Source organism: Meleagris gallopavo, chromosome 15, assembly GCF_905368555.1.
Source record: "Meleagris gallopavo chromosome 15, MGAL_WU_HG_1.1, whole genome shotgun sequence".
In the NCBI taxonomy this organism is placed as follows: domain Eukaryota; kingdom Metazoa; phylum Chordata; class Aves; order Galliformes; family Phasianidae; genus Meleagris; species Meleagris gallopavo.
The window spans coordinates 15,801,891-15,828,447 of NC_139418.1; the positions used below are offsets into that span (position 1 = coordinate 15,801,891).

General features: G+C 43.7%; 1 protein-coding gene across 3 annotated transcripts in view; it reads left to right on the forward strand.

Annotated features, from left to right (window-relative positions):
- Positions 1-215: 215 nt before the first annotated feature.
- The window catches only part of FSTL4 (follistatin like 4), a 187,198-nt gene continuing 160,856 nt past the window's right edge, over positions 216-26,557 (forward strand). The window contains exons 1-3 of one of the 3 annotated variants that reach the window (XM_085236443.1): positions 216-313; positions 4,100-4,235; positions 15,196-15,229. In XM_085236443.1, coding sequence (XP_085092569.1) covers positions 4,107-4,235; positions 15,196-15,229 — 163 coding nt within the window. In that variant the 5' untranslated portion in view covers positions 216-313; positions 4,100-4,106. Of the gene's footprint in view, positions 314-2,556; positions 2,575-4,099; positions 4,236-15,195; positions 15,230-26,557 lie in introns of those variants that run through there. The other 2 variants (XM_085236441.1, XM_085236442.1) reach the window with 2 other exon arrangements.

Genomic DNA, 26,557 nt, shown 5'->3' on the forward strand with positions numbered 1-26,557 from the left:
GGTTGGGACCCCGCCCCCCAACTCCAGGTGTGCCGCCCCGGGACGGCGCCGCAGCCCTCCGCCCCCCGACGGTGCGGCCCCGCCGTCCGCTCCCGGTGCCCCCCGTCGGGTCCCCCCCGTGCCACCGTCCCCATCCCCGCGTGCCCCGTGGGGGCGGTCCCGCCGTCCCGCACAGGTGCCGGCGATTGGGTGGAATATGCAAATGCCGCGCTGACGTCAGGCGGCTCCGGCCCAGAGAGCAGAAATAGGGCCGCCCCGGCCCGCGGCGCGTACACGGCCGCCGCCGCTCCCGCCCCGTCCCGCCGTCCCGCAGGTGAGTGCGTTCCGCGCGGCCGTGCCCGCAGCTCTCCCGTCCCGCCGGGGGTTCCGCGCCGCCCCTCCGCTCCCCTCCGCCGTGCGCGATCCCGGAGCGCTGCTGCTGTGTGGGGAGAGCCCGCGGGGGACCCTCCGCCGTGCGCTCTGCCGGGGATGCTGCGGCTTCGTCAGTTCTCGGAGAGCGATCTTCCTTCCGCCCCCCGAGTCCCGCAGCGTGGGGAAAAAGAGGGGAAGGTTCCTTCCGTGGGGTCGGGGCGATCCGCTCCCGGCGTAGTGCTGCGGCAGGGCCGCACCGAAGCGGGCGATGCCGACGTCCGCGGTGCTGAGCGTCCCGCCGCGGTCGCGAGTGGGGATGGCGCTTCTCCCGGAGGCCTCCGGGTGGCGCTGTGGAGCCGGAGCGCCCCGTCGGGTCCGCGCGTGGAGCGGCGGGGGGACGCGGGCGGTGCTCGGCATCCGGCGCCTCTGTGCCGTTATCTCACCGCGGCGGAGCGGTGCGGTTCTTACTGGTGGCAATCCCGGGCATTCTGTCTTGTCTAAAGCGCTTTCTTGCTTTGGGAATGAGTGGTTTTGCGGTGTTGCCGTGCGCTGAGCCTCGGAGCCAACCCGCAGCATTACGGCTCTGTCGGGTTCGGGAGTTTCTTCGTGGTCCTTCGTCCCCGCGGGGCTGATGTTTCCCAGCGTTTCTTTCTGGGAGCGCTGAAGTGTCTTGAAGAATTGAAAGTGAAATTTTCTTTGAAATATTCATAAGCGTGCTTTTGCTCGTAAGCAATGCAGCAGTCGTGCAGTTGGTTCCAGCGAGTTCTTAATGCATCCAAACTTTGTCTGTGTCAGATGGCGCAGAGAGCTGGCTGAAATCATTGCCTTCCTTCTGCCGTGCTTGAAAGGCTTTTCTGGAACGGATCTTTCCTTAATTTTGTAACTTTCTCACACTTGATGAGAATTTCTGGATGTCAGCGTTACTTGCAGAGCCCAGAAATGCTGTTTAGATGAGGCTGAAGCAATCGGAGCGGTTGGTGGCAGAGGAATGAGGATCAGATTCTTATCTGGTGTCATCAGAGCCAATTTACAGAGGTAAAGCTCTGGTCTGAATGCTTTCCTTTTGCTATGGCAACAGCCATCGTTTCAGGTAATTAAGTTGATTCTCATTCTAATGTGAAGCTCATTGGAAATTATTGAAAGCTATTGTGAGCTATTAATTTTTCAGCCCTAAAACCAAAAAACCAAGCTGCGATTGAAGGAGCCCTGAACAGAAAACCCATGACTGGTTTGGGTGAATGGCTTCATCTCCTTGTGGTCATCTCAAGGAATTCCAAACGCTTCTTCTGTGCTGGGGAGGAAAAAGTTGTGAGCTCTGTGCAGTGATCCGGCAGCCTGACTGCTGGCTGTGCATCACCGAGTGCTCTGAGCAGCTCGGGGGCTCAGTGCTCCACCGGCCCTTGGATCCGTCCCTGTCTTTTCAAGGTGACCCTCTTTTTTGCTGGAGCAGCCCTGAGACCTGTGCTGGTGCCTTTGGTTTGTCTGCTTGCTGTTCTCTTCATTCAGATGCGTTGCACTGATTCTGCCTTTTATCCCTGTGTTGGTGTGTGCACAAACCCATCTGAGTACAGGATGGACCATTCTTGGGCTGTTAATGGTGCTGCTGCGCTGCTGGAGCCTTTCCTGGTAAAGCAATGCCAGCTGCAAGCCAGGCTGCAGCTCTAGATCAGTGCAAGGAGCCATGAGCTGCAGGTGAATTTAGCTTTTCTGTAGCACAAGAGCATGAATGGTTTTGGAAGGAACTGCCCTGAAACCAAAGGAGATGTCATAAATGTGGTGCTCACCTTAGTTGAAAATAGTCGGGTTTAATTCCGGTGCTTGCATTGCACAGGAGGTTGGTTGGTTGGTTGCTCTCACAGGTTGCAGAGAGCAGGTGGGTGGCACTCCACCCTCCCCCCTTGGATCCCAGGGGGCTGCTCGTGTTTAGCTGCAGATGTTGTTCATGGTTTCACCTGTGCAGCAGCGTGTTTTGTGCCGGGTCTCTGTGTGTGAGCTTGCAGTGCTGTGATTGTGTTGGATTCATTAGTGTTATTGCATCCTAATCCAAGCATCATAGTGTTTTTCAGCAGTTGTTTACTAAATACACATGAAAGTAGCCAGCTCTCTGTTTTGCTCTAGGACTGGAATTTCAAGCAGCATACGAATGAGAGGTCTCCAGAACTGCAAAGTGAGAGTATTTGCTGTGATGCTATCAACAGAGAATACCAAATACCTCTGTAAAACGTGAGAAATAGTACTGCTCTGTAAGAGCAATCCATAATGTAACAATGTACTTGTAGCTTATTGATATAGTGACTTTGGTTTATTAAACATTTATTTGTAGCCTCAGTAACATTACATCTGAGGCTTCTAATTGGAATTTAGAAAGGCTAATAAATTTTGATTTCGTCCTGAGTGCTCTCAATTCAGGGTGTTTACATTAGCGCTGAGAAAAAGCGATGCCTTAACTGCATGGGTGAGTGGTGTGCAGCGACTGCTGGCTGTGCTGGCGTTGTTGGCAGTGTATTTGGGCAGCAAACAGACCAAGGCAGCATTGGTGTGAATGGTCACGGCTCCAAAATTAATAGCGGTGCACCAAGCCTTGGACATACCCTGCAGCAAATGCACAGTATGAAAGAGCTGTAAAATGAGCTCTGTCGAGGCAAGGTATGTCACGGTGACTTAATACAGCTGGGCTTAATTTTGCCATTAGCAGGTAACATGTCTTGTTAATGCCTACTGCTCAAACCAAGCAGCAGCCTGTCACTTGCATGTTATAGAAATGCCATCTCCTGCTTCATTAAGTGGTCATTATGCTTCATTATGGTCTGTGCTAGCAGATGCTGTGAAAGGTCAAAGCTTGCCTCAGCTCCTGTGGAAATGGAACCAGGGTGAGGACTCCTTTGGTATTTTCTTTATGAGAAGTAATGGCACAGTCTGGTGGAGATGCGGAGCTCTCTGGCTGAGCTGTTCTCCTGGAGCTGGCTGTGCCTTGGGATGCTCTTGGCAGCTCTTCCAGGCATTAGCTTGGGGTTATACACATAAGCAAACATGCAGCAGTTCCACCTGGCAACCCTATGAGTAGCTTGCATTTGTATTCTTCTGAACTAAAAAAATACAAGCTCACTCTTAAAGCCACGTTTCACATCTTCTAATTCCCTGCCAGAGAGCGGAGAAATCACAGCCTCAGGAGAGGCTGACATGGATGAGGGGTGGGAGCAACACATCAGACCTCTTTGGTACCGAATTGTTGTGGGTCTCCCAGGTTTTGGTGGGGTCAGGGACCACTGGCCAGGTGCTGTCACCTGGGAGAGGCATGGCAGCTCCTGAGTGCCAGCTGGAGCCCCAAGCTGCTGCTGGCCCTGCAGCTCTGAGCTCAGCCTCTGCCCCGGGGCAGCATCATCCTCTGATTGTGAGAGGAATAATGATTTTTAGTCACATCACCTTGTTTGGTATGGCTTGCTGCTCATTACAGGTTTGGAAATCCCAGTGCTCTAATTCCACAGGGGTTGTGCAGGAGCAGGCTGAGAGCAGCATGCCCTGTGGGGAAATAGCTCACAAAGCTGTTACCATATGGGAATTCATTGCCTGCACACTGATGGGTGCAGAATAGGAAGACTGTGTCTCACTGAATGTGCCATGGGAGTCTGCAAAGCCCCACCAGCAGTTATGAAGTGGAGGTGGGCTCTGTTGGCTCCTGCCCCTTTCTTGAGTCTGAGCTGGGTTTTATTTTGAGGCTGTTTCATGACTGTTCTCTTGTTTTCAACAGACGTGAAATGATGAAGTCAAGAAGTTTTCCGTTGTCTCTCGTTTTGCTTGGGGCTTTCCTGTCGTTCACAAGGGGATGGATGGACTTGGATGGGAGCAGACGGCCGCACTCAGACCTGGGGAGGCTGCACCAAGAGGTACGGCAGATCGGCTGCTGCTGCAGCTCCTGTTTGTGCTGTTCTCAGGCTTTCTGTACTGTGAAGACAGAACAAGTGGGGGCTTATATCTCTGTGTATTTGTAGAAAGCACATGCTGAGGAGGTCAGCAGAGAAACAGTGATTGTGTAGAGACTATGAAGTATGAGAAGCTGCAGCTCTGGGAGTAAAATTGTGCACCTGGTTGTAGTGGAGATGTGGTCTCAGCCCCCAAAGACTCCGTGGTACGCTCTGTCCTGGGGCATTGGGACAATTGAGCTAAATTTAACGAGCGAACTCTGACCTGGATCTATTTGAGTCACTGAGACTTCAGGTGAAACCTGAGGAAGTCCTTTCTCTGCTTAGCCAAAGGGAAACTGAGGCATGCATAGTTCTGAGGGGACCAGCAAGCTTAAAAGGCCACAGGATCCCTGCTGCAAAGCACAGTGCTGTCAGGAACGTGCTGAGGTGGTGGTGTGGCCTTAATGAGTGACAGTGATGTTGATCCAGCATAAGGGGACCTGAATGCACGGCCTGAAGGGGAGGTGGGTGCATCCATGCAGTGGGTGATGCTCGCCAGCATTCAAGCCCTGGGTTTGTGGTAGTGGTGTAGCAGCTGAACCCACTCTGTGCTGAAGGTGACACTGTTGACTTTCCTTGTGGTGATGCTGGTTAGGAGTCTGTTCCCTGCTCTGTGATGTGTCCTATGTAGGCTGTCCTCACCAGAATTTGCAGTGTGATCTTTCTGCTCAGATTCTCACTTTGCTGAAACAGAGGCAGGACAGCAGGGCCGTAAAGCTCCAGAAATGTGATTTTCATAAGAATAGAACAATGAATACTGGAACAACTTTAGTTATTTAATGAGTTTCTGATTACTATATGTTTGCTAAATGATTGCTCAAATGGTTGAAAGTGGGATCTGGTGGGGAGGCAAGAGGAAGGACACTGGTATTTTTTGACTCCCGTTGCCTCAAACACTTGTGTGCTGGCAGTCAGTGCCAAGCTAACGATGAGCCCGTGATGGATTCCTGCAGCACTCAGATCTATTTAAGTCTCAGGATTTTTTGTTCTACTTGGAGAATTCCTTTTCTTCTGGCTGACTCCAACTACAAATACCTCTGTTTGTGTGCTTAATTACAGTACAGCAGCTCAAGGCAGTGAAAAAGATGCTTTTTACTGTTTAGCAGGCCTGACAATCCTTTGAATGGAGTTGGATGTTGTGCAATTCTGAGTTCTGCCACAGGTGTTTTGCTTGAGGTGTCCTCCTCTGTTCTGCAAAAGTGAAGGAAATGGTTGCCCTCATCTCCTCTTGTATTTTGTTGCTATCTGGAGTCACCGTATGCAGGCACTGTGATGTTAAGCATGTTTCTGTATTGCCTTAGATCACTTTTGCCCTCTTATTAAAGAAAAATAAGTTTTTGACGTATTTTTGCATCTCAAAATGAAGTCATTCCTCACTAATGCATGTTTGTTACGATTTTTGAAAATGTTACCCTGAATAATTAAATTCATTACTCAAATGATTTTTTTAATATAAACTGTAGAACTATTACAGGACATGAAAGGCGCTCATTCATTTGATCTTGCTCTAAAAACCATGAAGTTATTGCACCAATTACTTGATGTTGCTTGAGGTGAAAGGATCTAAGCTGGAAATGTATTCGTTCCGATTTGTACAGAATTGATATCAGGTGTGAATATTAAAACTTTAATGTACAAAGGATGCAGTTAAAATAGCTTCAAGGGGTGTCAGAATTCAGGTTTTTTAATAAATTAACTGCATGGAAAGCTTGTTCCAAAAAATGATGCTTGTATGGTGCAACACCAAAATGAATCTGAATACTGAACGCAGCTTTAAGGTAGGGCAGTGAAATTGAGAACTGCTGTTTTCCCTCAAAATGCATTCATTATCTTTCAGAAAATTTAGTCTTAATAAATTTTGTAACAAAACAAGCCATTTAATCTTTTTCTAGTGATATCTGGCTTTGATCAGATGGGAGTTCATCTCCTGTGCTGGCTGCTGGTGGCTGTTTATCCATGGGACCCGTGGCATCTGGCAGCTCAGAGGCTGCGGTCTGTGCCATCCCGCCATGCTGCTCTTTATTCATTAGGAATGTTTGTTAGTTACCAAAAACGTGGCTGCTGATTAATATGTAATTTCATTCACATGCGTTTAAAATGTTGAATCACAAATGGAAAAGCTTCTAGTGATTCTGAAATTGCTTTGGGAATACATAAAGGGTTAATTTACAGGCCAAATAATTTGGAGTGTGCTCTGATCTGAAACGCCTACAAACTTCATCAAAGCAAATGCTTGGCTGTGGGTCACTGACCTTCACTACTACTTGTTCCTATGTAGATCACAACAAGTTTACTGAATCAAAAATATTACTTAATTTATGTTCAGATTGCCAAATCGATTTCTTCGTGGTCTGTTGTGGAATTATTGCGGTTGTGCTTTGCATTTATAAAGGGAAAAATAAGTCTTGAGGCCACAGACTGCAATATACAGCCCTTCTGCATGAGAAATTAACTTTCCAGCACTGCACTGATGTTTCCCTGATGCTCAGCCTTCCACCTCTCAGATTTATGGCTGTTCCTGAGAAGAGATTTGTTTTCTGAAATATTTTTAGTCTTGATTGGAATAGCAATAAACATGTGGAGGCAGTCTGAACTTCCTTGGGTATATAATGAACTAAAATAGGAAACCTAATTAAAGAGGATGGTGTTAGTACTGCGCTGAAAAGCATCAGCTTGCCTGGTCCACATTAATTCTGGAGGATGTTGCTGTTGCTTTTGCACTGTGAAACTTCTCAGGCTGCTTCCACGGGGTGCTCCAGCACTTCTACAGCTCCTGGGTGCTGCACGTGGAGCGCTGTGCAGCTGGGATCTGCAGCTTTCTGGGGTGAGCCATCATGAACCAAGTCCTTCTGAGCAGAGTACGTGTCAAAACTCCTGAGTATATAGAGCTTACCAGCTCTGGGGTGAGACTTATGGAAAAGGCTCTGCTCTGCATTGGGCAAAGTTGTTTTTGTGCTGAGGTTGATCGGTGGTTGGTGACCCTGCACGTAGCGGGGGGGTTGGATCTAGATGGTCCTTTTCATCCCAGGCCATTCTATGATTCTATGATTAGAGGTGGCCACACTTCACGGACAGCTCTGTGCATTCCTAGAAGGGCTCTGAGGTGCCTCTGAGGCAACGTCTGGGTTCTGGGATCTCTGTTCCCTCCTTGTGTGGGAAGGAGCTCTCAGGAATGCAGTTTCAGAGTCAGTGCTCTGAGGTCACTCATAGTAACTCTGATTTTTTTTTTTTTTTTTTTCAGCTACTGGAGCACTGTACCAAAGTATCTTAGTTAACATTCATATTTTCCCTCTGTTGCAGTCAGTATGAGGCTGCTTTTCTGTCTGTGCTGAAGCCAGGCTGCTTGCCATGTTTCCTGGGGCAAGTTTCTCTTATGAGAGGGGAAGGCACAGTTCTCAGCTGGTGGTTCATCAGAGCACTGCTGCAGGTCATCAGCAGGACTCCACCTGCAGAAGGGAACACAAATATGCTGGCACAGTGCTGCATCTTCCATTAAATCTTGTATTATTATGTTTTGCAGGGTGCAGCTGGCAGGTAGCCTGGCATATTTGGTAATGGCTGGATAGAGTGAAAGTTGAGAATAATCCTGTGTCGCTGCTGGTCTAAAGGCGGTATTGGGATGTTACTGATAGCTCCCAGGTTGGTGGGCATTTTGCCTCTTCTGGGCCACTGAACCAGAGCTGCTCTGATTTTGTGGAAATAATCTCATTCGGACTTGGGTTCCTTGATCATTTTTGCCTACGATTGTCACCTTATGCCTTTAATTACATAATCAGCCTCAAAGCATCATGTGTAGCTGTGCCAAGTCTTACTTATTTTTATGCTAATGGTTGTTGAAAACGTGTTCTTTTCTAAGGTGTTACAGTTTTCTTATTGGCATCTGGAAGCTTTTGGCTGTGTAGATTATCTATTGTTTGACTTGCTCATTAGTTATGACTTGCATGGCACCCGAACCACTTAAAATCTGCACGTAATAAATGTCACCTTCACCTGCACTGTGACTGCAGCCAGCTGTGTGGTGCCAACCCTCCTGCACAGGGTGAGCCATCCCTTGGTGCCCACGCACAGACTGAACTGTGCTTCTCCAGGAGCATCAGTTACTCCTGGAACTTCTAATCACCTGCAGGTTCTTGCATGTTGTTTCACTTAATGCTGCAGCTGCTTAATCTGAGCAGCAGGGGAGTGATGGGGATGGTTTTGTGCTCCTTCCCCCAGCAAAGTTTTATTTCTGAATCTGACTGGGAAGGGAGCTCTTTGGGAAGTAACATACAAAACTGCAAAGTCTTTTGATAAAAGCTTTTGCTTATAATTCAAATAGAGGCATAATTTCAGAGCATGAGCTTGGAGTTAGACAGGCGCAGTGTATCAATTTTATATGCAGTTGAAGATCTAATATCCTGGTATTTATTTTAGGAATTATTATTAGTAATGTATTCTGCTGTGTGTGTGCTCTTCCTGCCTGTAAGTCAGTTTGCAAAACGGAAGGAAAGAAACAGCTGAATTAAAATCTGTGCTGGGCTCCAGCCTGTCCCTCCTTTAAACATTAATGAAGGTGAAGGGAGACAAACAAGGCCTACATTTATTTTTGTATCACTCAGCTGTTTACTGATAACCCACTCCTTGTTACGTGCATCTGTGGCATCTCTAATAAGCTGCAACTGCTGCTTGTAGACCATTCCAAATCTCAACTGGTGTATTATCCCTTTGGAGATGAAAAGCTTTTCTTCTGTGCCCTGGGTATCAGCATATCCACAGTTGAGAATACTATGGAATATTTTCATGGTGCTTGGATACACGTTAGGGTCCTTCATCTGGAGTTGGGTTGGGTTAGGTCTGAATGCTGCCTCTTGAGGAATGGAGGGACTGTGAGGATGGGGGTTCCTGGCTCTGCTGAGCTGTGGCACAGACTGCCCAGCAGGAATCAAATTTGCATTGGTTTCTAATGTCACAGTTAAGCAAACTGTGAAAAATTGTATCTAGGTAGGGAAATGCTGATATATGCCTGAAGCAGAGAATAACATCGAACTAAAACTTATTTGGCAAATTGGGGGGGGAAAAAAAAAGACTGAGATGATTTTAACTTGGGTATGATGTGCTGGAGGGTTATGTTTTCTGATATTCTCTTCAGAAGTTAATTAACCTTAAAATACTAAGTACCAACCATTATTTCCCATGTGTAGTGTATCTTCCATTCACAAAAGGCTATAGCAATGGCTTTTAAGGGAAGGCAGCGTGACTTACAGTACTTTCTAGCATCAAGCAGGGCAGTCCTTGGCTTTTTATATTAGAAAGGATACATCTACGTACTCGGAATTCCTGTAACAGGCTTCCCCTGAGCTTCCAGATCACAATGTGGAAATTTATGAAGCTCTACCTGAGATTCTAATCTGAAGTCCAAAAATAGTGTGTAAAATCAGAGGCAGTGATTATCTCAATTGGTGACCATTTACGTGAGCAGATGATAACGTGGGATGTGGGACATTAAAGATTCTCTCTTTCTTACCAGACAGGGTAAATCTGGATTTCCAACTTCTGTACCAATTCCAAGCTTTCTCTAAACAGTAGTGTGATTTTTTTTTTTCTCTTGTGCCTGGACAAAAAAAGTGAGGTGGATATTCTTTCTCGTTAACATTGTTCTTTAAAAATAAACTATACTGTTTGTGACTGTAAACATGAAATCCTGGTTGTTAAAGCATGCTGCATATTTGTCATAACAGCTGCATGTGCTGCAGCCCATACGTAGAGTGGCTCACCCACCCTGCATTAGGTGTCAGTGCAAATTTCTTGACTTCCCTACTTGATATAAGGAAGAACGTGCTCTGAAGGGGGGGAAAATGATCCCTGCCATATCACTCTGCTAATAGAACAGCTACTTTTTTATTAATTTGCTAAATGAGTTAGGGCTGTATATTTGGAAATCGTACAGCAGTTAGGCTGATCCTGGGAGCACTTCCCTGGAGACTTGGTGTGCGCAGATGTAATGTCTAACTCTCTGATGGACCCACCATCAGTGCAGCTGCACGTGCTGAATTTGCTTTATCTAAGTGCAAGCACTGCAGTCCTGTCGTTAGTACTTAGAGGATTGCTACAGTCCAGCAACAGCAGGACCATGGATCTGAAATGTTACCTGTTCTTTTGCATCTCTTCCACACACTGCATTGGTTGGCTTTGGCCAAGTCCCCTACACTCGCATTTGCTTATAGTTATTTTAAGTAAATAACCTTATTAACTAGGATATTTCATCATCTAGTGATGAAATAGACATCAGTATTAAAGGACAAGACTGAAAACACTGCAAAATGATCCTTTGAATTGCTGTAAACTGCCCCTTAAAGGGCTGTTTGGTACCAAACTTGGTACATGTTAGACGCATGCTTGAGTGATGAGAATAGCAAATGCACAGCCATTTACAAATATCTAAATAGTGGTGTGTGAAAGGGAGGGAATTAAGGAAAGAAAAGAAACAGAAATACAAAGGCGTTGTTTTGTAAAGATTCACTCCTTAAAATGTTATACTGGGCTATTGCTCTGCTGCTGGTCATGTACTTCTGGGGGGGGGGGGGGAGGGGTTTATAAGAAGCGGTATTCTGGTTTCAGCTGAAGGAAAGCAGACAGGAACTTGCCTTTCCTGATTTCAGATGTAATTGTGACTGTTTAATTCCTAATGTTGCAGTGTTCTCACTCTTCAAATCAGAATGCCAGGATTTTCATGGGAGTGCATGTGGATGTGTGGGGACAAAAAACAAGAACAGTTACAGAAGGTTTTCTGCTCCCTTTTGGTGGATTATGAATGTACACTGCACATCAATTAGAAACAGAGTATAAAGTGCTATTACTTAATGTAATTCCTGAGAGTGCTGGACTCTGCATGCTTTTCAGCAGTGTTTCAGGATGAGGAGCCTTGTTCTGCACTCCCTCTTATTTCTATCACTAATGACTGCCAGTAAATCCATTTCTAGCTCCTCAGCCACCAAGCAGTGTGTTACATTATGTATTCCCTATGTGTAGTTGCAGTTAACTCTGTACAAATCTTTTCTACCTACCCATGTTTGTTCTGAATGAAATGTGATTCTTATTCCAGAAGTACTCTGTGCGCCCATGATTTAGCATTAATCAGGAGCCTGTAACACAAACTGGCTATTATGTCTTGGCAGGACATCTCAATGTTGTCTTCAAAAAGATCATCATTCCCTTTCTGCAAAAGCAGAAAAAGACTTGGTGCAAAAAAGTCATTAAATTGCATGAGTATCATGCATGGATGTGTGTAACATTTCCCCACAGCAGCTACTGGGGGAGTGAAGCTGTAATAGAAGGCAGTGAACTGTTGCTCTTTCTCCTTGTTCCATCTAACCTAGATAGAATTAATAATTGTACTTAATGACACTGCAACTGCTCTGATTTGTAGATGGAGGTTTGGTTGGTCTTTCAGAGAGCAGTTTTCCAGTAGGTAGTTGTCTTGTGAAAAGCAATGCTGGAGCAAACATACTACATTGATTTCCACATAAACAATGATTAGGCACTTCACATACAGAGCAGAGGGGCCCTTTGTTCTGCATTCGATTAACTGACTTTAAAAGGAAGGAAATAGGTGCCGAAATTGAGTCTTGACAAATAAAATTGCTCTGTTGCATTAATGCTACAGTTTTCGTGAAGTTTTATAGAAGGGATAAATTTTTTCACTGAAAACTTATGATCTATGCTCTGGTAAAACTAGATTTTTAGTTAAAGAAATTTGCAGTCACCAAAAGGTGGCTGTGGAATAAATCTAATATATAACCATCTGCTTTGTCTTCTGCAGAACAGTGTTCCTCAGGCAATGCATCTGAGAACTTTAATGGCATTTTATCAAAACAGTTTGGTTCTCTGCTGATGTTATTAAAACTTGTGTGATTTTTTACTGGAGAACAGCATTTTACTCTTCAAAGAAGGGGAGACTGCTCCTTTCTGTGAGGATTGCTGCCGTCACAGCGTGCGTCACAGTGCTGTGCTGTGGCCAGCCGTACCAGCAGTGAGTCTGAGCAGCGTGTTAGATCGTTAATAGAAAGGTCGCCTTGTTCAGCAGACCCTCAAGGAGGGAAATTAGCATCATTTCTTACTTTCTGTGCTGTAAAAATGAAATGAGGCTCAGGCAAACTAAGAACAAAACGAGTCCTTGCTGTAGCTCCACTTTACTTGGGGGGACTGAGTTGTTTGTACCTGGAGCTGATGCCTTTCTGTGGCCACTGCGGTCCTACCGCAGCTGTTGGGTATTTCTTTTTTCCCTTTCTCAGCTCCTGTCTACATTTCTGCAATACTTCCTGCTTTCGATACTATTGGCCTTTTCTCTGTGAGAGAGTGTACCAGGCACTGATATTCTCCCAGGTAACGAAGCGATGTTTTGCAGCATGACCTCATCTTCTCCTGTTGAATTGCTATCAAGATTTTCCTCTGTGTACTGTCTTTTTTTTTTTTTTTTGATAGTTTACATTCATTAGGGCTTCTTATTATAAAGGGAAGCAGTGTGAAAGAAGGGGAACTTTGAAGACCAACCTTTGTGTTGTTTTTTTCTACAGCTCTTTCATGGAAATACCAAAAGGGTATTTAATACAAGAGAGTTGACACTTGAATTTTTTGTAGTGCATGGTTGTCTTTTTTTCCTTTTGATCAATATAATAGTCATAATTAGTTTTACTGTTTCTGAGCCTTTGAACTGCAGAGAATTCAAGCAGCTTGTTGCAGCGAGGGACTCCAGAGGAACTTTAAAAGTACTCTTCCCTTTTGCATATATTCTGTGTACACAGGCTTAATGATACCAGGCTGTGTCTGGATTTTTTCATCCTGTGCCCCACCTCTCAAACTAATATTTTGAAAAGCTTTGAGAGGTCCCTGGAGTGTAACTGCCTACACAGCTCGGAGCTTTGCTGCCTAAAGAGGATAAATGCTTTGAAGTCTGTACTAATCCTGACTGCCATTTCACATATTTCTCAAGATCACTGAGGTAGAATCCTATGGGGAATAACGAATAAATGTTTTTATAAGCAAATACCCCTTTTTATTGTTTATCTCCCTCTGTTAGCACAGAGGGTTCCAAGGAGCCTATTTCTGCCTTTCTGATAATCTTTTTGGCGAGAACTTTGTTTTCAAGGTAGCGTGTCTGTCCCTTGCAGGGAAGAGAATCTCCCTCTGTGGTGTGCACACCAATAGTGATGATGGATGAGCTACAGTTTGTCTCTGGGGTGGAGCAGGCCAGGCCCAGGCGTGTGATGGGCTTCATCCTCAGCCTGCAGCGAGGACCAGGCCTGGCTGGGAGCCCCGATGTCACTGCTGGAACCTGGGGTGACAGGACAGAAAGGGCTGGAAACAGATAGCTGCAGCCATGTAGTGTGTGCTGTGTGTGAAACTCCTCGTGTTGATGTGATCCTGTCTGGTGCCTCCAGGTTTGGAGATGCAAGGCCTGCAGGAATCAGCGGGGCAGGTGCTGCTGTTTCTCCTTGAGCTTGTTTTGCTTCTGCTTATTTCTACCTTCTGTCGTATAGAAAAGCTTTTTCTTCTCATTGTGTGCTCCAGTGGCAGCATGTGGATGGATTTCATGACATACTACACGGTTTTACTTCCCTTTGTCTAAGCACGGTCTGCAGGGAGTTATTTGTAAGTGCAAACAAAGCACAAATAAAAACCATAATAAGCATCAGGTGGGTCAGAAGGCTCAGGTGGCTGGGAAGGCTGTGTGTGTTATTTTCCTATCAAAAGGAGGAAAGAAAACACCTTTTTATTTCATTCTCAGATAAACATCTGAGAGCAATGAACACTAAGGGGGTGAAATGAAGTTAAATAAAGCATATCCACAAGATGAAAAGACTGCTTAATGAGTGTTTAGTGCAAGGCCAGAAAGCTTGCTGCTGTTCCCTGTGTCTGTGCTGTAGGGGATGTGGATAGGAAAACAGCTTTTAAAAAAGGGAAGCAGAAGGTGAGCTGTTAGTGAAGGTTCATCTAATGCAGCAAGGGCAGCCCTGGGTGCCAGCATGGGGCTGGGTGGGAAGCAGCTGCTGGCACCAGTGCTGGCATCTGATGCGTCCCCAGCTTCTTTGGTAGAAACTGTGCTGGCATCCACCTGAGCATCTTTGGGATCTTCCAGCTGTAGGACTGTGCCCAGGGGGCTGATCCTGTATGAGCAGGCAGTGTCCAGGATAAAATGACACGGAGCAGGTAATGGGAAGGATGGCCTCTGACCCCACTGTATTCAATACTGGCTACAAGAAATAATTTAGTGATGGAAATTGAAAGCATTTGTAATTAATCTGTGAATAACTTTCCCACTTGAAATTAAATATTTATTACCTTGAAGTATCACCACCATTAGTACAAGTGGATAAGTTGTCTGGGAGTGCAGTACCCACTGGGACTTTAAGCAGTGTGTGTCTTTAAAAGGTGTATGGTGGGAGGTAGTAGTGATGCTTTGCAAGAAACAGAGCAGATGTAGCTGTGCAAATACTGAAGTGAGCACGAGTACCCTGGTTATTCTGAAATTATTCAGGTATTTGAGACAGGTCCTGCTAAAGATTTCTAATTCTTTCTTCCCCCCCTTGATCCCAAATTCTTAGTATATTAATAAAAATAATAAAACCTTTTAACAACTGAAAAAAAATCAATTTAAGGTAAGGTATTGTGCTCTATCATGTAACCTACTGCAGAATGATGAATCACTTCAGGTGATGTATTAATCTACCAAAATATTTGTGAACAAACCTAAATGTTTATTTGCAATTACTCAGCTGCTGTGTAGAACTTCATGGATGCTTCTCTGTGACAGTGACTAATGTTTTTAGGGATTTCTGTTCTTGCTGGCTTTGAACAATTCTTGTACTTTTCAAAAAACCACAAACAATTCTCTTTTTCCTTATAGATATCCGGAAGGTTTGAAGTCACAAGAAGAAAAGGTAGGAAAGTTTTCTTTCAATCTGCTTGTTGGTGTTGAGTATTCTTGCAGTGACTTCTTAAAACAAACATGAGTTTACACATTTGAAAGGGTGTACTGCTGCCAGATTTCAAAGGCTGCCTCCTAGCATTTGCCTGACAGATTTTTAAAGTAGTGACTTGTAGATTTTTTTTTTAAATGCAAAGTTTTTCTTCCTGCACAGAATTACGTGACAGTCGTGGGGGTGCAAGTCAGAATTGGAGTGCTAGCAGATGATCTGAACTCTGACCCTGGGAGCATTTTAGGGGTGGAAAAAAGGCTTGAACAAGGCTTTCAATGCATTTGTGTGCTTCAAATCCCCCAACCCCTCCAACACAGTGCAAGAACGTTGAACGTTGAGCTCAGGTCCTGCTCCTGCGTACTCCTTTGCATTGGTGTTAGTAATGGTTGCTTGCTGCTGTGAGCGGCTCATTGGTGGTTCCTGGCAGCTGCATAAGAGTTGGCCATCAAAGAGCTCCTTCTGGTTACTCATTTTTGATTTTGTTTAGAAGTTTTCTGAAAGTTTTCATGCAGTTTTGTTTCATCTCTGTTTGTATAATGTGAAGTGGGAGGCACTCTGCTGTTGAACAAATGAATGCTTTCCCTGTTTTTATTCAGTAACTACTTTTATTGCTTTGGGCATCCTGTATATCAGAAAGAGGTTGTAACTAGCACTGTTCCTTTGTATGAAAGGAAAGGCCAGGTACAAGTGTAACTTGTCATCTGGGCAATGACTGGATTTCTTGTGTTTTTCATGGTGGTCATGGCTTTCCAGGCCAGGGCTCTGCAGCCCAGTGAGGCTGAGACAGCAGAGGGACTTGAACAATTTAAATAATAGCTGTTGCTGTAGAAGAAATTTTGTTAGGTTTTTGGCACGTGTATATTTGACCAAACTTCTGCCAAATGATTTTCTACCGCTTTTCTAATGAGGAAATTCTGTTTTATCAGACTTCAGTCAGCCTCAATCTGAGGAGGGCTTTTGGGTTGTTGAAGAGGATCTAAGATGTAGAGAAACAGTCTTGCTTCCTAGATGTGGAGGCATTTATCTAACTGTAGAGTGTGTGGTGCAGTTCATTACTGATGTACAGACTGAGTCCAGTCTTGCTCTGGTGGAAAAAAGAATTTAATGAACAAAATTTTGTGAAAGTACCACAAGTCTGAGTTGAGATGTGATTTGGGTCTCCAAGGTCTACTTACCATCGAAAGTATCCAGAACACCTACGAATTTAAATAACAATTTTTGGAAGTAATACTGAGTTTATGGGTTGTGCAGGTGCTCTGAAAATGTTCCTTGCCAGTAGTGATTGGATTTTGAGTTCAGTGGCTCTAAACACTGAATTTCCAGGCTCAGGTGGATTTTTTTTTTGTCTTCACAGAATGGGCAAGGCTTGATTTCTGTTTGGAGGGTTTAATGTAGCAATCTCTGAACAGAAAGCACTTCTTGAGAGTGAAACAAAAGCTTATTATACTGAGTGTATTTCTGCCAAAGGAGTTATCTGTCAGGAGGCTTAGGTACAGGTGTGGAGGGAGTGGAGAAAAGAGTGGCAGCCAAGAAGACTGCCATTCAGTGTGGTCTCAGAAATGAGGTGTCTGAAGGACTGCAAACTCCTTGGAATTCGGGAAGAAAATGCCAACATGGTAAGTACACACTGGTCAATAAAGCCGGTGGGTTTGCTGAGCTGCCTGGGGATTTCTCAGCAATGATTAAGGATGGTCATCTCTGAAGTCAGCCCTCAGAAGTTCCTGTACAACAATCCAACAAGTCTCCTTCAGGAACCTGATGAGCGTTCAGTGTTTGCAGAGCAGATATACTTAAGCCTAGAAAAAAAACAACAGGGATGTTTAAAAAAAAATAAATGCACACAATCTATTATAAACTGTTATATTATGTGATCTGATTTTAAAACTGAGGCTTTTTTCTTTAGAGTAGTAATTGTTGGGGATCATGACTTGTTTTCACCTGAGGAAACTAGAGAGGATTGCAAGAGGTTCGAATGTTTCTTCTTGGAGAAGGTGAATGTTGTGAATGTCATTCCCCATCCCCGGTGGAATATTTGGCTTTGTGGTTGAAAGCTGAAAAAATGAAACTTGAAAATATCAAACAGAAGTCACCACAAATAAGAGGGCTGTAGCAAGCATATTCTATTTATTACATTTATTATTACTTTTGTTATCTAGTGATTGTGGATGTGCAAGGGCAATTTTAAACGTTTTTGCTGGAGTAGGGGGCAGTCCTGGCTTACACTTCTCAGATGTCTTTCTTTTTGGGCAAAAGGCTTGATTTCTTTAGATTGAAGGAGTTTCCTTCTTTCAAACGAAATAAAGCCTTGGTCGTTGTCAGATGGTCCATGGGTAAACACTGACTCACTGTACTTATTTCTTTCAACAAATAGTCCATTTAATAGGCACTTGATGGTCAGTTCTGCCTGGACTAGTAGGGTTGTATTTAATAGATGGAAGAAAGATGTGAAAACACTTCTTTTTTTTTCTACTGTGGATAAGCCTATTTAAACTGGGATGCTTTTGGTTTCCAGAGTCAGGACTGCATATGCTGGAGAAATTTTGAAGCATCTCCAAAGCCCATTACAATCGATGAATGGCTTCCTTTGGCTTCTGTGGGCACGGGATCAAATATAATTACATGAACTTTTAATTGCTGTGGTATGGAGGGGAGATGCCTCCCTGACTGCAGCTGGCAGACAGCTTTTTCTGTGATGTATGAAGACTGATTTCTTTCTGAATTTAAGCGGCAGAGGTGGCAGATCTGTTTTGTTCCTGGGATGTCGAGCTGGTGTTTGGTTATTATCCTTTGAAGCTAAAAATGCTCTGTGAACTGAAAAAACTCATTCTGGTAGCTGATTAGAAGCTGCAACAATATTTTTGTACTTCCCGTTTAATCCCATCGAGTTGAAATTTTGCTCTCAGACACAACCCAGTGCAGTTTGAATCTGCATTATACTCCTATAATGGAAAAAAGAACGTGACACGAGACACAGGATTTTGTGATGCCTTCTTTAAAAAGAAAAACAAAACCCAGCATGTGGTTAATAAGCAGGATTTGAATACCATTTTCTTGCTCTTATAAACTCAAGTCGGGGAGCAAGTTAGAGCAAGCAGGCTTTTCCAAACTATCCAGCCTTCTTACATTTTCTATCTAAATGCTTTCTAATTATTTACTCTATACATCTACACAACTGTGCCTCCATGCAGTTCTTGCAGTGAAGATGCAGTATTGCCTCAAAATTCTTACTTTCTGAATTATTCTCATCTCAATGCCTGCTGGCACTCTGGTGAGTGTATGTTGAGCAGATGAGCTCCCTGCACTGGGGAGGTGAGTGGAGGGTGTGATCTGGCCCTTCTGTCCAGGTGTGGATGTCTCTGATGTCAGATGTTAGCATTATTGCTGGTTTCCTGTAGCATTCAAGAAAGGGAAATTGAGTAAAAATGTTAATAACCTGTATTTTCATATCAGTTGCTGAGGATAGTGAAAAGGTGCAAGAGGACTGGTGGGACACAACAGGGCAAGAACAGGGGTTGAAAGGAAAGCTGCAGTTCATGCTGGCCAGTGGATGATGCATGAGTTTAGTGAAAGAGTGAGAAGAGCATTCAGCAGAAAACTGGAGGCTAAAAAATTTATAGCAAGCAGAAGTGCCAGACCAAGCTCCGAAGGGTACACCTGTGAGCATTTGGCTTTACAGTGGCTGGGCTTAACTTCGAAGATAGAGATTTCACTGTCTGATCAGTAGATATGTTCATATGATCCACCTTGATTCCTGTTAAAGAGGAAAATAACTTGTATAAAAGCCATGTACTTCCACATCTAATTCTGTGCATTCAGTAGAAGGGGCATCTGGTGGTTTTCCTGATTAATTAACCACATAAGGTCTAATTCTGTAACTTGTGGAGCTGACAAATGCTCCTACTGCTTTTGGCAGCGCAGGGCTAAAGGGTGCTCAGTACCCAGAATAAGTTGTATGCAGACTAGAACTGTATGACCATATGTGTGGATAGTCACTAAGCAGAGAGCTAGATTTTCAGACACAAACAAGCAAAGCCATGCTGAATTTAATGGACCTCTTTCTCTTTACTAGCTGAGGATCTAGTCCAAACACGTATAAAACTTTTAATTTGTTTTTATGTTGCTCACAATCATCCATTCAACAAATTAGTGTCAAAAGATGCTTTCTAAACCATTCAGCCAAGAAATGTTCAAGCAGATTGCTTCCACTTTGTTTGTCCATATAATCTTAAATGAGATGTAACTCCAGGCTTATTCAAACAGATAATATCGAACTACCATAAAGACCTGAACTTTGGCTGTCTTTTCAGCATTAAAAGGTTGAAGCCTTTTCTTTGAAGTAGTCTCAAGCTCAGTATTGTGAAAGCCTTATTTGTATTTTTATATATTTAATGATATGGAATCATCATTGCTGTAGTGAACTACTGGTCACCATGAAGACTATAGAACAGAAAACACAGAAGTTGCAGTAGTTTTATTGAAAGTTTTTGGGCGTGCATCAGTTTAGCAGGGGTGGAGGATCCTGCCAATAGCTTAAGAAAAATTTCATTATTTGCCACTTATGCCCTAGATGAAAAACTGAGTCATGGTTATAAAACAGTAATGCCCTTTAGAGTTTCTGTTGACTTCATCTTTTCCTTTTGCACATCGCAAATTTCCACCTATCCACGGAAGATGAAAGGCTCTCAAATCTTGGCAGGAGCAGCCAAGTTTTTCTCTTCAGCCCCTTCAGGGACACAGTGAAGCAATCAGCTGTAATTTCTTTTATAGTAAATCACCTATTAATTTCCCATCCCATTGTTCTCTTCCTATTGCTAGAGTCCAAGAAATCTTTGTTCCTTATGTCCTGGTCAAATCTCCTGGAAATCAATAGCTGTGCTCCAAAAGATCTTGGCTGTCAGGTAATTCAAATGACATTTAGACTTAAAGGTACTACACAAATGTATATACCTCTGTGTGTATGCTATGTATGTATCAAATTGGCGTGTTTCTACAGAGGCAGGCTAACCCAAAGTGGGAGTAGAGGTTGGACAAAGTTCTTCACTCCCACATATGTCAGCATCAGTGTTTAATTATAATTTGTTATATTTTATGGCTCTAGGTGATGTGAGTTAACAGAGTAAAACCATGTGGAGGGAGAAGGACCCAAAATAGTTGACTCATTTGCTGGTGTTAGCCACAGTAGTTAATAATCTGCCCATACTGCCTTATTGTAGCTGTTGGCACTATGCACACATGCATGGGGCTCTGAGCAAGGATGAGTGGATGCAAACACCATCAACATTCTGAACAAAACCGAGCCCCTTCCAGAGCTTGATCACTCTCTTCATGAAGGAATTCTTCTTAATATCCAATCCAAACTTCCTCTGGTGCTACCTAAAGCTGTACCTTTTCCTACCACTTGTCACATGAAAAAGACTGGCAGCTTCCTTCTTGTGACCTGCCTTCAGGAGCCCAATTTCAGCAGTCATTCCTTTCTAACTCCTGTTTTCTCGTTCCTTGATGTTGTCACCCTCTTCTCTGCATGTTTGAAAAACTCTCTATCCTTTTTGTCTCTGAGTCTGGCACAATATTTCATTTAGCAACCTGTGCACCTGTCCAAGCCACAGACAGACACTTTCTTTGGGAGAATGCTGAAACAGTGTCAAATGCTTTACTAAAAACCAGGTAAACAGCATCTCCAGCCTTTCCCTCATCTACTAAGAAGGTCATCCTGTCATAGAAGGAGACCAGGTAAGCCAGGCAGGACGTGCCTTTCATAACCCTGTGCCAGCTGCAGCTGATCACTCAGTTGTCATCCCACAACACAGAGAGGACAATTGAAATGATCTGCTCTATAATCTTCCCTGGTACTGAGGTTGGACTGACAGCCTGTAATTCCCTGGATCCTCCTTCCTGCCCTTTTTGTGGATTGCAGTTGCATTCCCTGATCTCTGTTCCCAGCCCCTCTCCTGTTAGACAGGGCTGCTGGTAAATCACTGAAGTCAAATACAGTTGTTACAGAGCCCAGTGCACGGTGTGGAAGCCTCTCCCCTATTGAGAAGGCTTGCAAACAATGTTGAAAGGTGCATATTTGCTGGAAACCCTGAGTTGCCAGGCCACAGTACAATAAACTGTTTTGTGAGGGTTAAAGAAAAATGAGCAGGTGTTTCTAGTAAATGCAGCAGAGTGTAGTACGTAAATATTCAAGTCTTTTTACCCACTGTGTATCGAACCAGCAAAATAGCAGACTGCGGACTTACAGTCAGAGATCCCAATGTCCAGGATTGCTTCTGGGCTCAATGAATTTAAGTCATGATTTGAAATATGCTGGTAGGCCACTTAATGTGCAAGAGCACAGTATATTTTCAGTTAGCCTTATCAGGTATCAGCATGCCATTTCTTCCTAAACTGAGCTTTTATCACAAGGCAGAGCAATTAAGTTAATATTCCAGGGCTTCAACTTGCTGCCCAAAGATGAGATAAATGAAGACAAGTTGCCCTCTTTGTGCTCTCTTAGTTCAAGCAGCCATAACCAGGTGGCTGTGGCCTTTACCTGTGATGGCAGTGGTGTGCCAAGCATTCCTGGTTAGCCCAGCTGAAGCAGGGAGCACTCATGCTGCCCTTCCATTGCCTTTGGTGCTGCTGGACTCTGTCAGGGCAGTGGCTACAAGGTGAGATTGGTGGCATTTGCAGTACGTACCTGTGGGTCCAGAGTCATCTTCCACTGTGTCAAATTCTCAGCAAACCCTGGGGCCAGGCTGGCTCGTAAGCTAAGTCCTTGGGTGCTGCTGTAGGAAATACCCAGTGAATGTGTTCTCAGCGGGCTGTGTTGTGTTGGTGAGTGTTTCTTTCAGACTGCACACTTCCAAGCCAGATTTCAGCTCGGTGATTAGTATGCCAGTATATTTTTAATAGGAAATTATGAGTCTGTAAAATGTTCCAGTTGTTCTTGGTGTTTGGAAAAGAACTCGTGTGCATAACGTGATGCAGTTACTTTTCTAAAAGGGTTTTCATTGTGCACCTAACAGCACATTTACTGTATTTGGTAGACCAAAATAGAGCTAGAATAGAATGAATAAGCCATTTTGGTCCGTTGGGTAAACTCTGAAAGTTAAAGCATTTGTAAATATGTATTTTGCCAGCAGAGCTGATTGGTGATTCTGAGTCTGCTCCAGTCTCTGAGACAAGTAATCAAGGTTTAATAGCCTTCCATAAATATTTCCTTGTTTGTCACAAGGCAGCGGTTATTTATCTATGCCATACTGCTTGTTTGCTGTTTGATGAGATCTGTAGGAGAATATGAGAACAGTTTGTTGGTTTGCATACAACTGTAAGGCATTATAACCACTGAGAGCCACTTCCCTTGTGGGATGAGGTATGAGGGGTAGAATTCCTTTCATTTAGAAAGTGGGACTGTGGTCCTCACATCCCAGCCCCTTCTCCTCCCTCTTTTCACCCTTGCCTCTCAGAGGTGCTTTGTCTTAAGACCACTCCTTTTAACCTCTCAGTTTTGGTGAGGTTAAAAAATGTCTTCCTTCTGACTTCTGTCTGCCCCTAAGATATGACATTCAGGAGAACTGAATCCCAGCCCAGCTGTGCTTCTGGTTACATAGAAAACTACTGGATGCTTAAGAAATCAAGCTACATATTCTACCAGCATGAAATCAGTGTGAGAAAAGTGCTTCTGGACCTATAGGACCTATAGATTTCAGAGCCTGTTCCTTCAAAAGGGATAAGCTGCAGCCTGGCTTCTAATTTTATTCAGTGTATAGGTTCAGCTCTGCTGGGTTATCAGTGTCTGTTGCTGTAGTTTGTTGTATGGAACAGTTGGTAGAAAGACCACAGCTGAAACGCACCTTGTGCAGCCAGCAGATAATAGCTTGAAGTTATGCTCTTGCTTGGAGAATAAACAGTACAACAAGAAAAAAAGTGCCCTGTTCTCTATCTGCAGAATTGGAAGTTTTTCAAAATGTCACTTCTTACAAGATTTCAATTTAGCTTCTCACTGCAACCACAAAGCAGGTGGCAATCGTATGCAGTGACCTTTCATCTATTTGTTTTCCTTCCGCCATTGAAAGTCTGTGATGTAAGCTGCCTATACTATGAATTTACTTTACATATTTGAATGATTTAAACACACTTTTTCTCAGAGCTACATAAGTTGGATCTTTCATTATCCTTTGTAAGTTTCCTGTTTTGTTTTCCATAGCCTTTCTTTTCACTGACTTATTTTTTTCTGAAATTACATCATAATCCTAGGTTTAGGATTTAACTCTTCCTTATACCCCATTAAATAAGTTCACCAACCACATTTAGCAAAATCAACAGTATGGCAAACTTTATTTTCTGGGAATAGAGTGAATGAAGCTGGAAATTGGAGGCAGCCCTGTGCAGCTGTTATCATCAAGTCTGACTGTTGGCATCCATGTCAATGAGGGATGATCCATTGCCAGGTATGTTTGTACAGAGACACAACAGTTCATAAAGGATGGGATTGTTGCAATTGGCTCGTGAGCTGGATATTCCTGTGCCCATAGCAGGGGAAGATACTGATGGGATGTACCCAGCATGCAGGAGTGGGGATTTGAGCAGTGTCTCAACTACAAGGGAAGTTCAGCAATAAAATGACTGACAGAGGGAAAACACTAAATGGACTACATTATCCTTACTGTGCAAGTGTACAGAAATGCTTTATACCCCCATAGCTGCTTCTGCCACTGACAGGGTAAGCTACCATCATGGGCTGCCAAATGTTCATAGTGATCTGTTAGTCTCAAAACCACTGCCAAGCCACTCCTTGCTGCTAGTCCCAGCATGGGGCATAATCAAAGCCCATGCAGGTATCTTGAGTTATCCCTGAAGCCCTGACTGCTCTCAGTACTCAGCACCATCTTAAAGGAAAGTTTCATATGAAGGTAGTGGTAAAGGAATGTGGAAAGCAGAAAGTCCCCTACTTCCTATTTGAAAGTAGAATAAATGCCCCCCAAAGCTTGAAGGTTTGTATTTGGACAGCATCTCTAAATGTATTCAAAACAGGTCACCTGGGTTAAAGGAAATGCTCACTTAGCAAAGCCTCAAGTCTGAGTTTGCAGTTGCCATTGGAATGTCCTAAAGCATCTCTGGAGAGCGTGGAAGTGCTGGGGAGCTGATCCAGCTCAGGGTGAGCTTTGAAAAGATTTCTTTAAGAATGCAGTACTTCTAAAAACAACTCTTTACCACTTTTTAATGTTCACCTGATACAAGTAGCATCATCAGAACAAATCCTTGCTGATCTGTGTATTAGGGGCTATAATTCACTCTTCAAAGGAAGTGTGCTCATCAGGGCATGTTTATCAGAGCTGAGCTGTATTGCAGCTGCTTAGATGACCCTGTCTTCTTTCAGACATCTCTGTGTACCTCTAGTATTTTAAAACAGAAGCAATAATTAAAGTCCCCTGCCTGCTCCCTCACCTCTCTCCCATCCAACAGGTAGGAGCTCTATGATTATTTCACAAGGTGCTTCTTCACCAGAGGGGAAGAGTCTGGTCTTGCTGTGAGAGCAGCTCTGCATGCCGTCCTTGCTGAATGTGTGCCCCAACATGGACTTTTGCCATGGGGTCTTTTTTCCCTGATTATTTGGAAAGCCTGAAGCATTATTTTCAGCTGCTGCAGGTATCAGAATTAATAGACATTTTGTTGTATTCATTTAACAAAAAGAATGCAGGGGGAAGCATTAAAATTACCCAACTTATTTTCTTTTGTTTAGATAAACCAACATTGTCTCGGCACTCTAAGGATGCTCTCCCTTTTCAGAGCTTCCATTTCACTTTTGTGGTTTTGCAGCAATAAGCTTCAAACTTCCTTTAAACCAAACCTATTGGTATTCTTTCAGAGGAATTCCCATGGGATAACAGGATTTCTGTCAAAACAACAATATTACTCCTTTCAGCAGTCTGATTTAGGGCAGAGAAGAGAGGGGAGGGACGCTGGGCAGCAGTGGCATGGCATTCCAGGGGGAAGCAGCATTGATGGGACACCATTACTGTCCCTCCTCTCTGTCACTTGGAACTATGTCCATTGCACTTAGTTAATTTAGATCTTAACTCTTTGCACAAGCAAAATCTCCTCAGCAATGTGTAATTTGTGGCTAAACTCCTTGTGAACAAGAATAAGGTAGAATTAATTAGAGCTATTAGTTTTTAAAGCTGAGACCCATGCTGACTTAAATACAAAGAAGTTCAATTTTTTAAATTAATTTCCAATGAGAAGAGATGAGTTTAGATTTTGCTGCTTCATGTATAAAAATGAAGCTAAACATAAAAGCTAAACACAGCAATAAGACTGGAGGGAATGGCCTCAAGTCACACCAGGTAGGTTTGGGTTGGATATTTGGGAAAAGGAGAAAGTAAAGAGTGGTCAGTCACTGGAATGGGCTGCCTGGGGAGGTGGTTGAGTCAGTGTTCATGGAGCTATTCAAGAAATGTATGGATGTTGTACTAAGGGAAGATGTTTTAGGGGGGAAAATATTGATGGTAGGTGGATGGTTGGACTGTATAGTCTTGGAGGTCTTTTCCAACCTTGATGCTGTGATTCTGTAATTCACTGTATCTGTGGTGAGGCAAATTTCTCATTAATTATTGCTACAAATGCTGCTATGAAGATTAATTAGTTGTTCTCCACAAACATCACCTTTGGCAGTATTTCCTTTTAACTTCAGGAAGCTTCCTGATGTCACCAGTGGCACCATCCATCTCCCTTGAGGCATTCCATATGGCAGAAAGATCTGAGGTTTCCTTCCATGAGCATACCTTGGAGCTACTGGGAATTTGTATAAAGCCATATAAAGCCAAACCCTTTAGATAGGATTTGGTTAGTCCTTGCTGAGGACACACATTTTCTTCTTAAGATAAAAATCTATACTCTGTGTCCATTATTTATCAGGTGCTAGGATATGGAAGCTAAGGCTTGGAGGGAGAAAGCAGTATCTTTTATTATGCCAACTGAGATAGAAGGAAACCAGGGGAACTTGAGTGCAGGAGTAGTCTGTCAGGTGTAGAACATTAATGGCAATTGTCAGATATTGGATTGAAGCTCTTTATTCTTGAATGGAATTTGCTGATTTGTGTTACTGTAAACACATTCTGCTTTCTTTACTTGCTGTCAAAATCTAATTGTGTGTTTTCCAGCTATTAAGATAAAAATGACCTTCAGGTCTCCCTTCTTTATCTCCTTTGTCTGAGTTGCTTCTAATCTTTCTTTTTTTGGCCAAAAACAAAATGACAGTTTTGACAGAGAATATTTAATTTGATGCCAGCTACATGTAGGACTTTT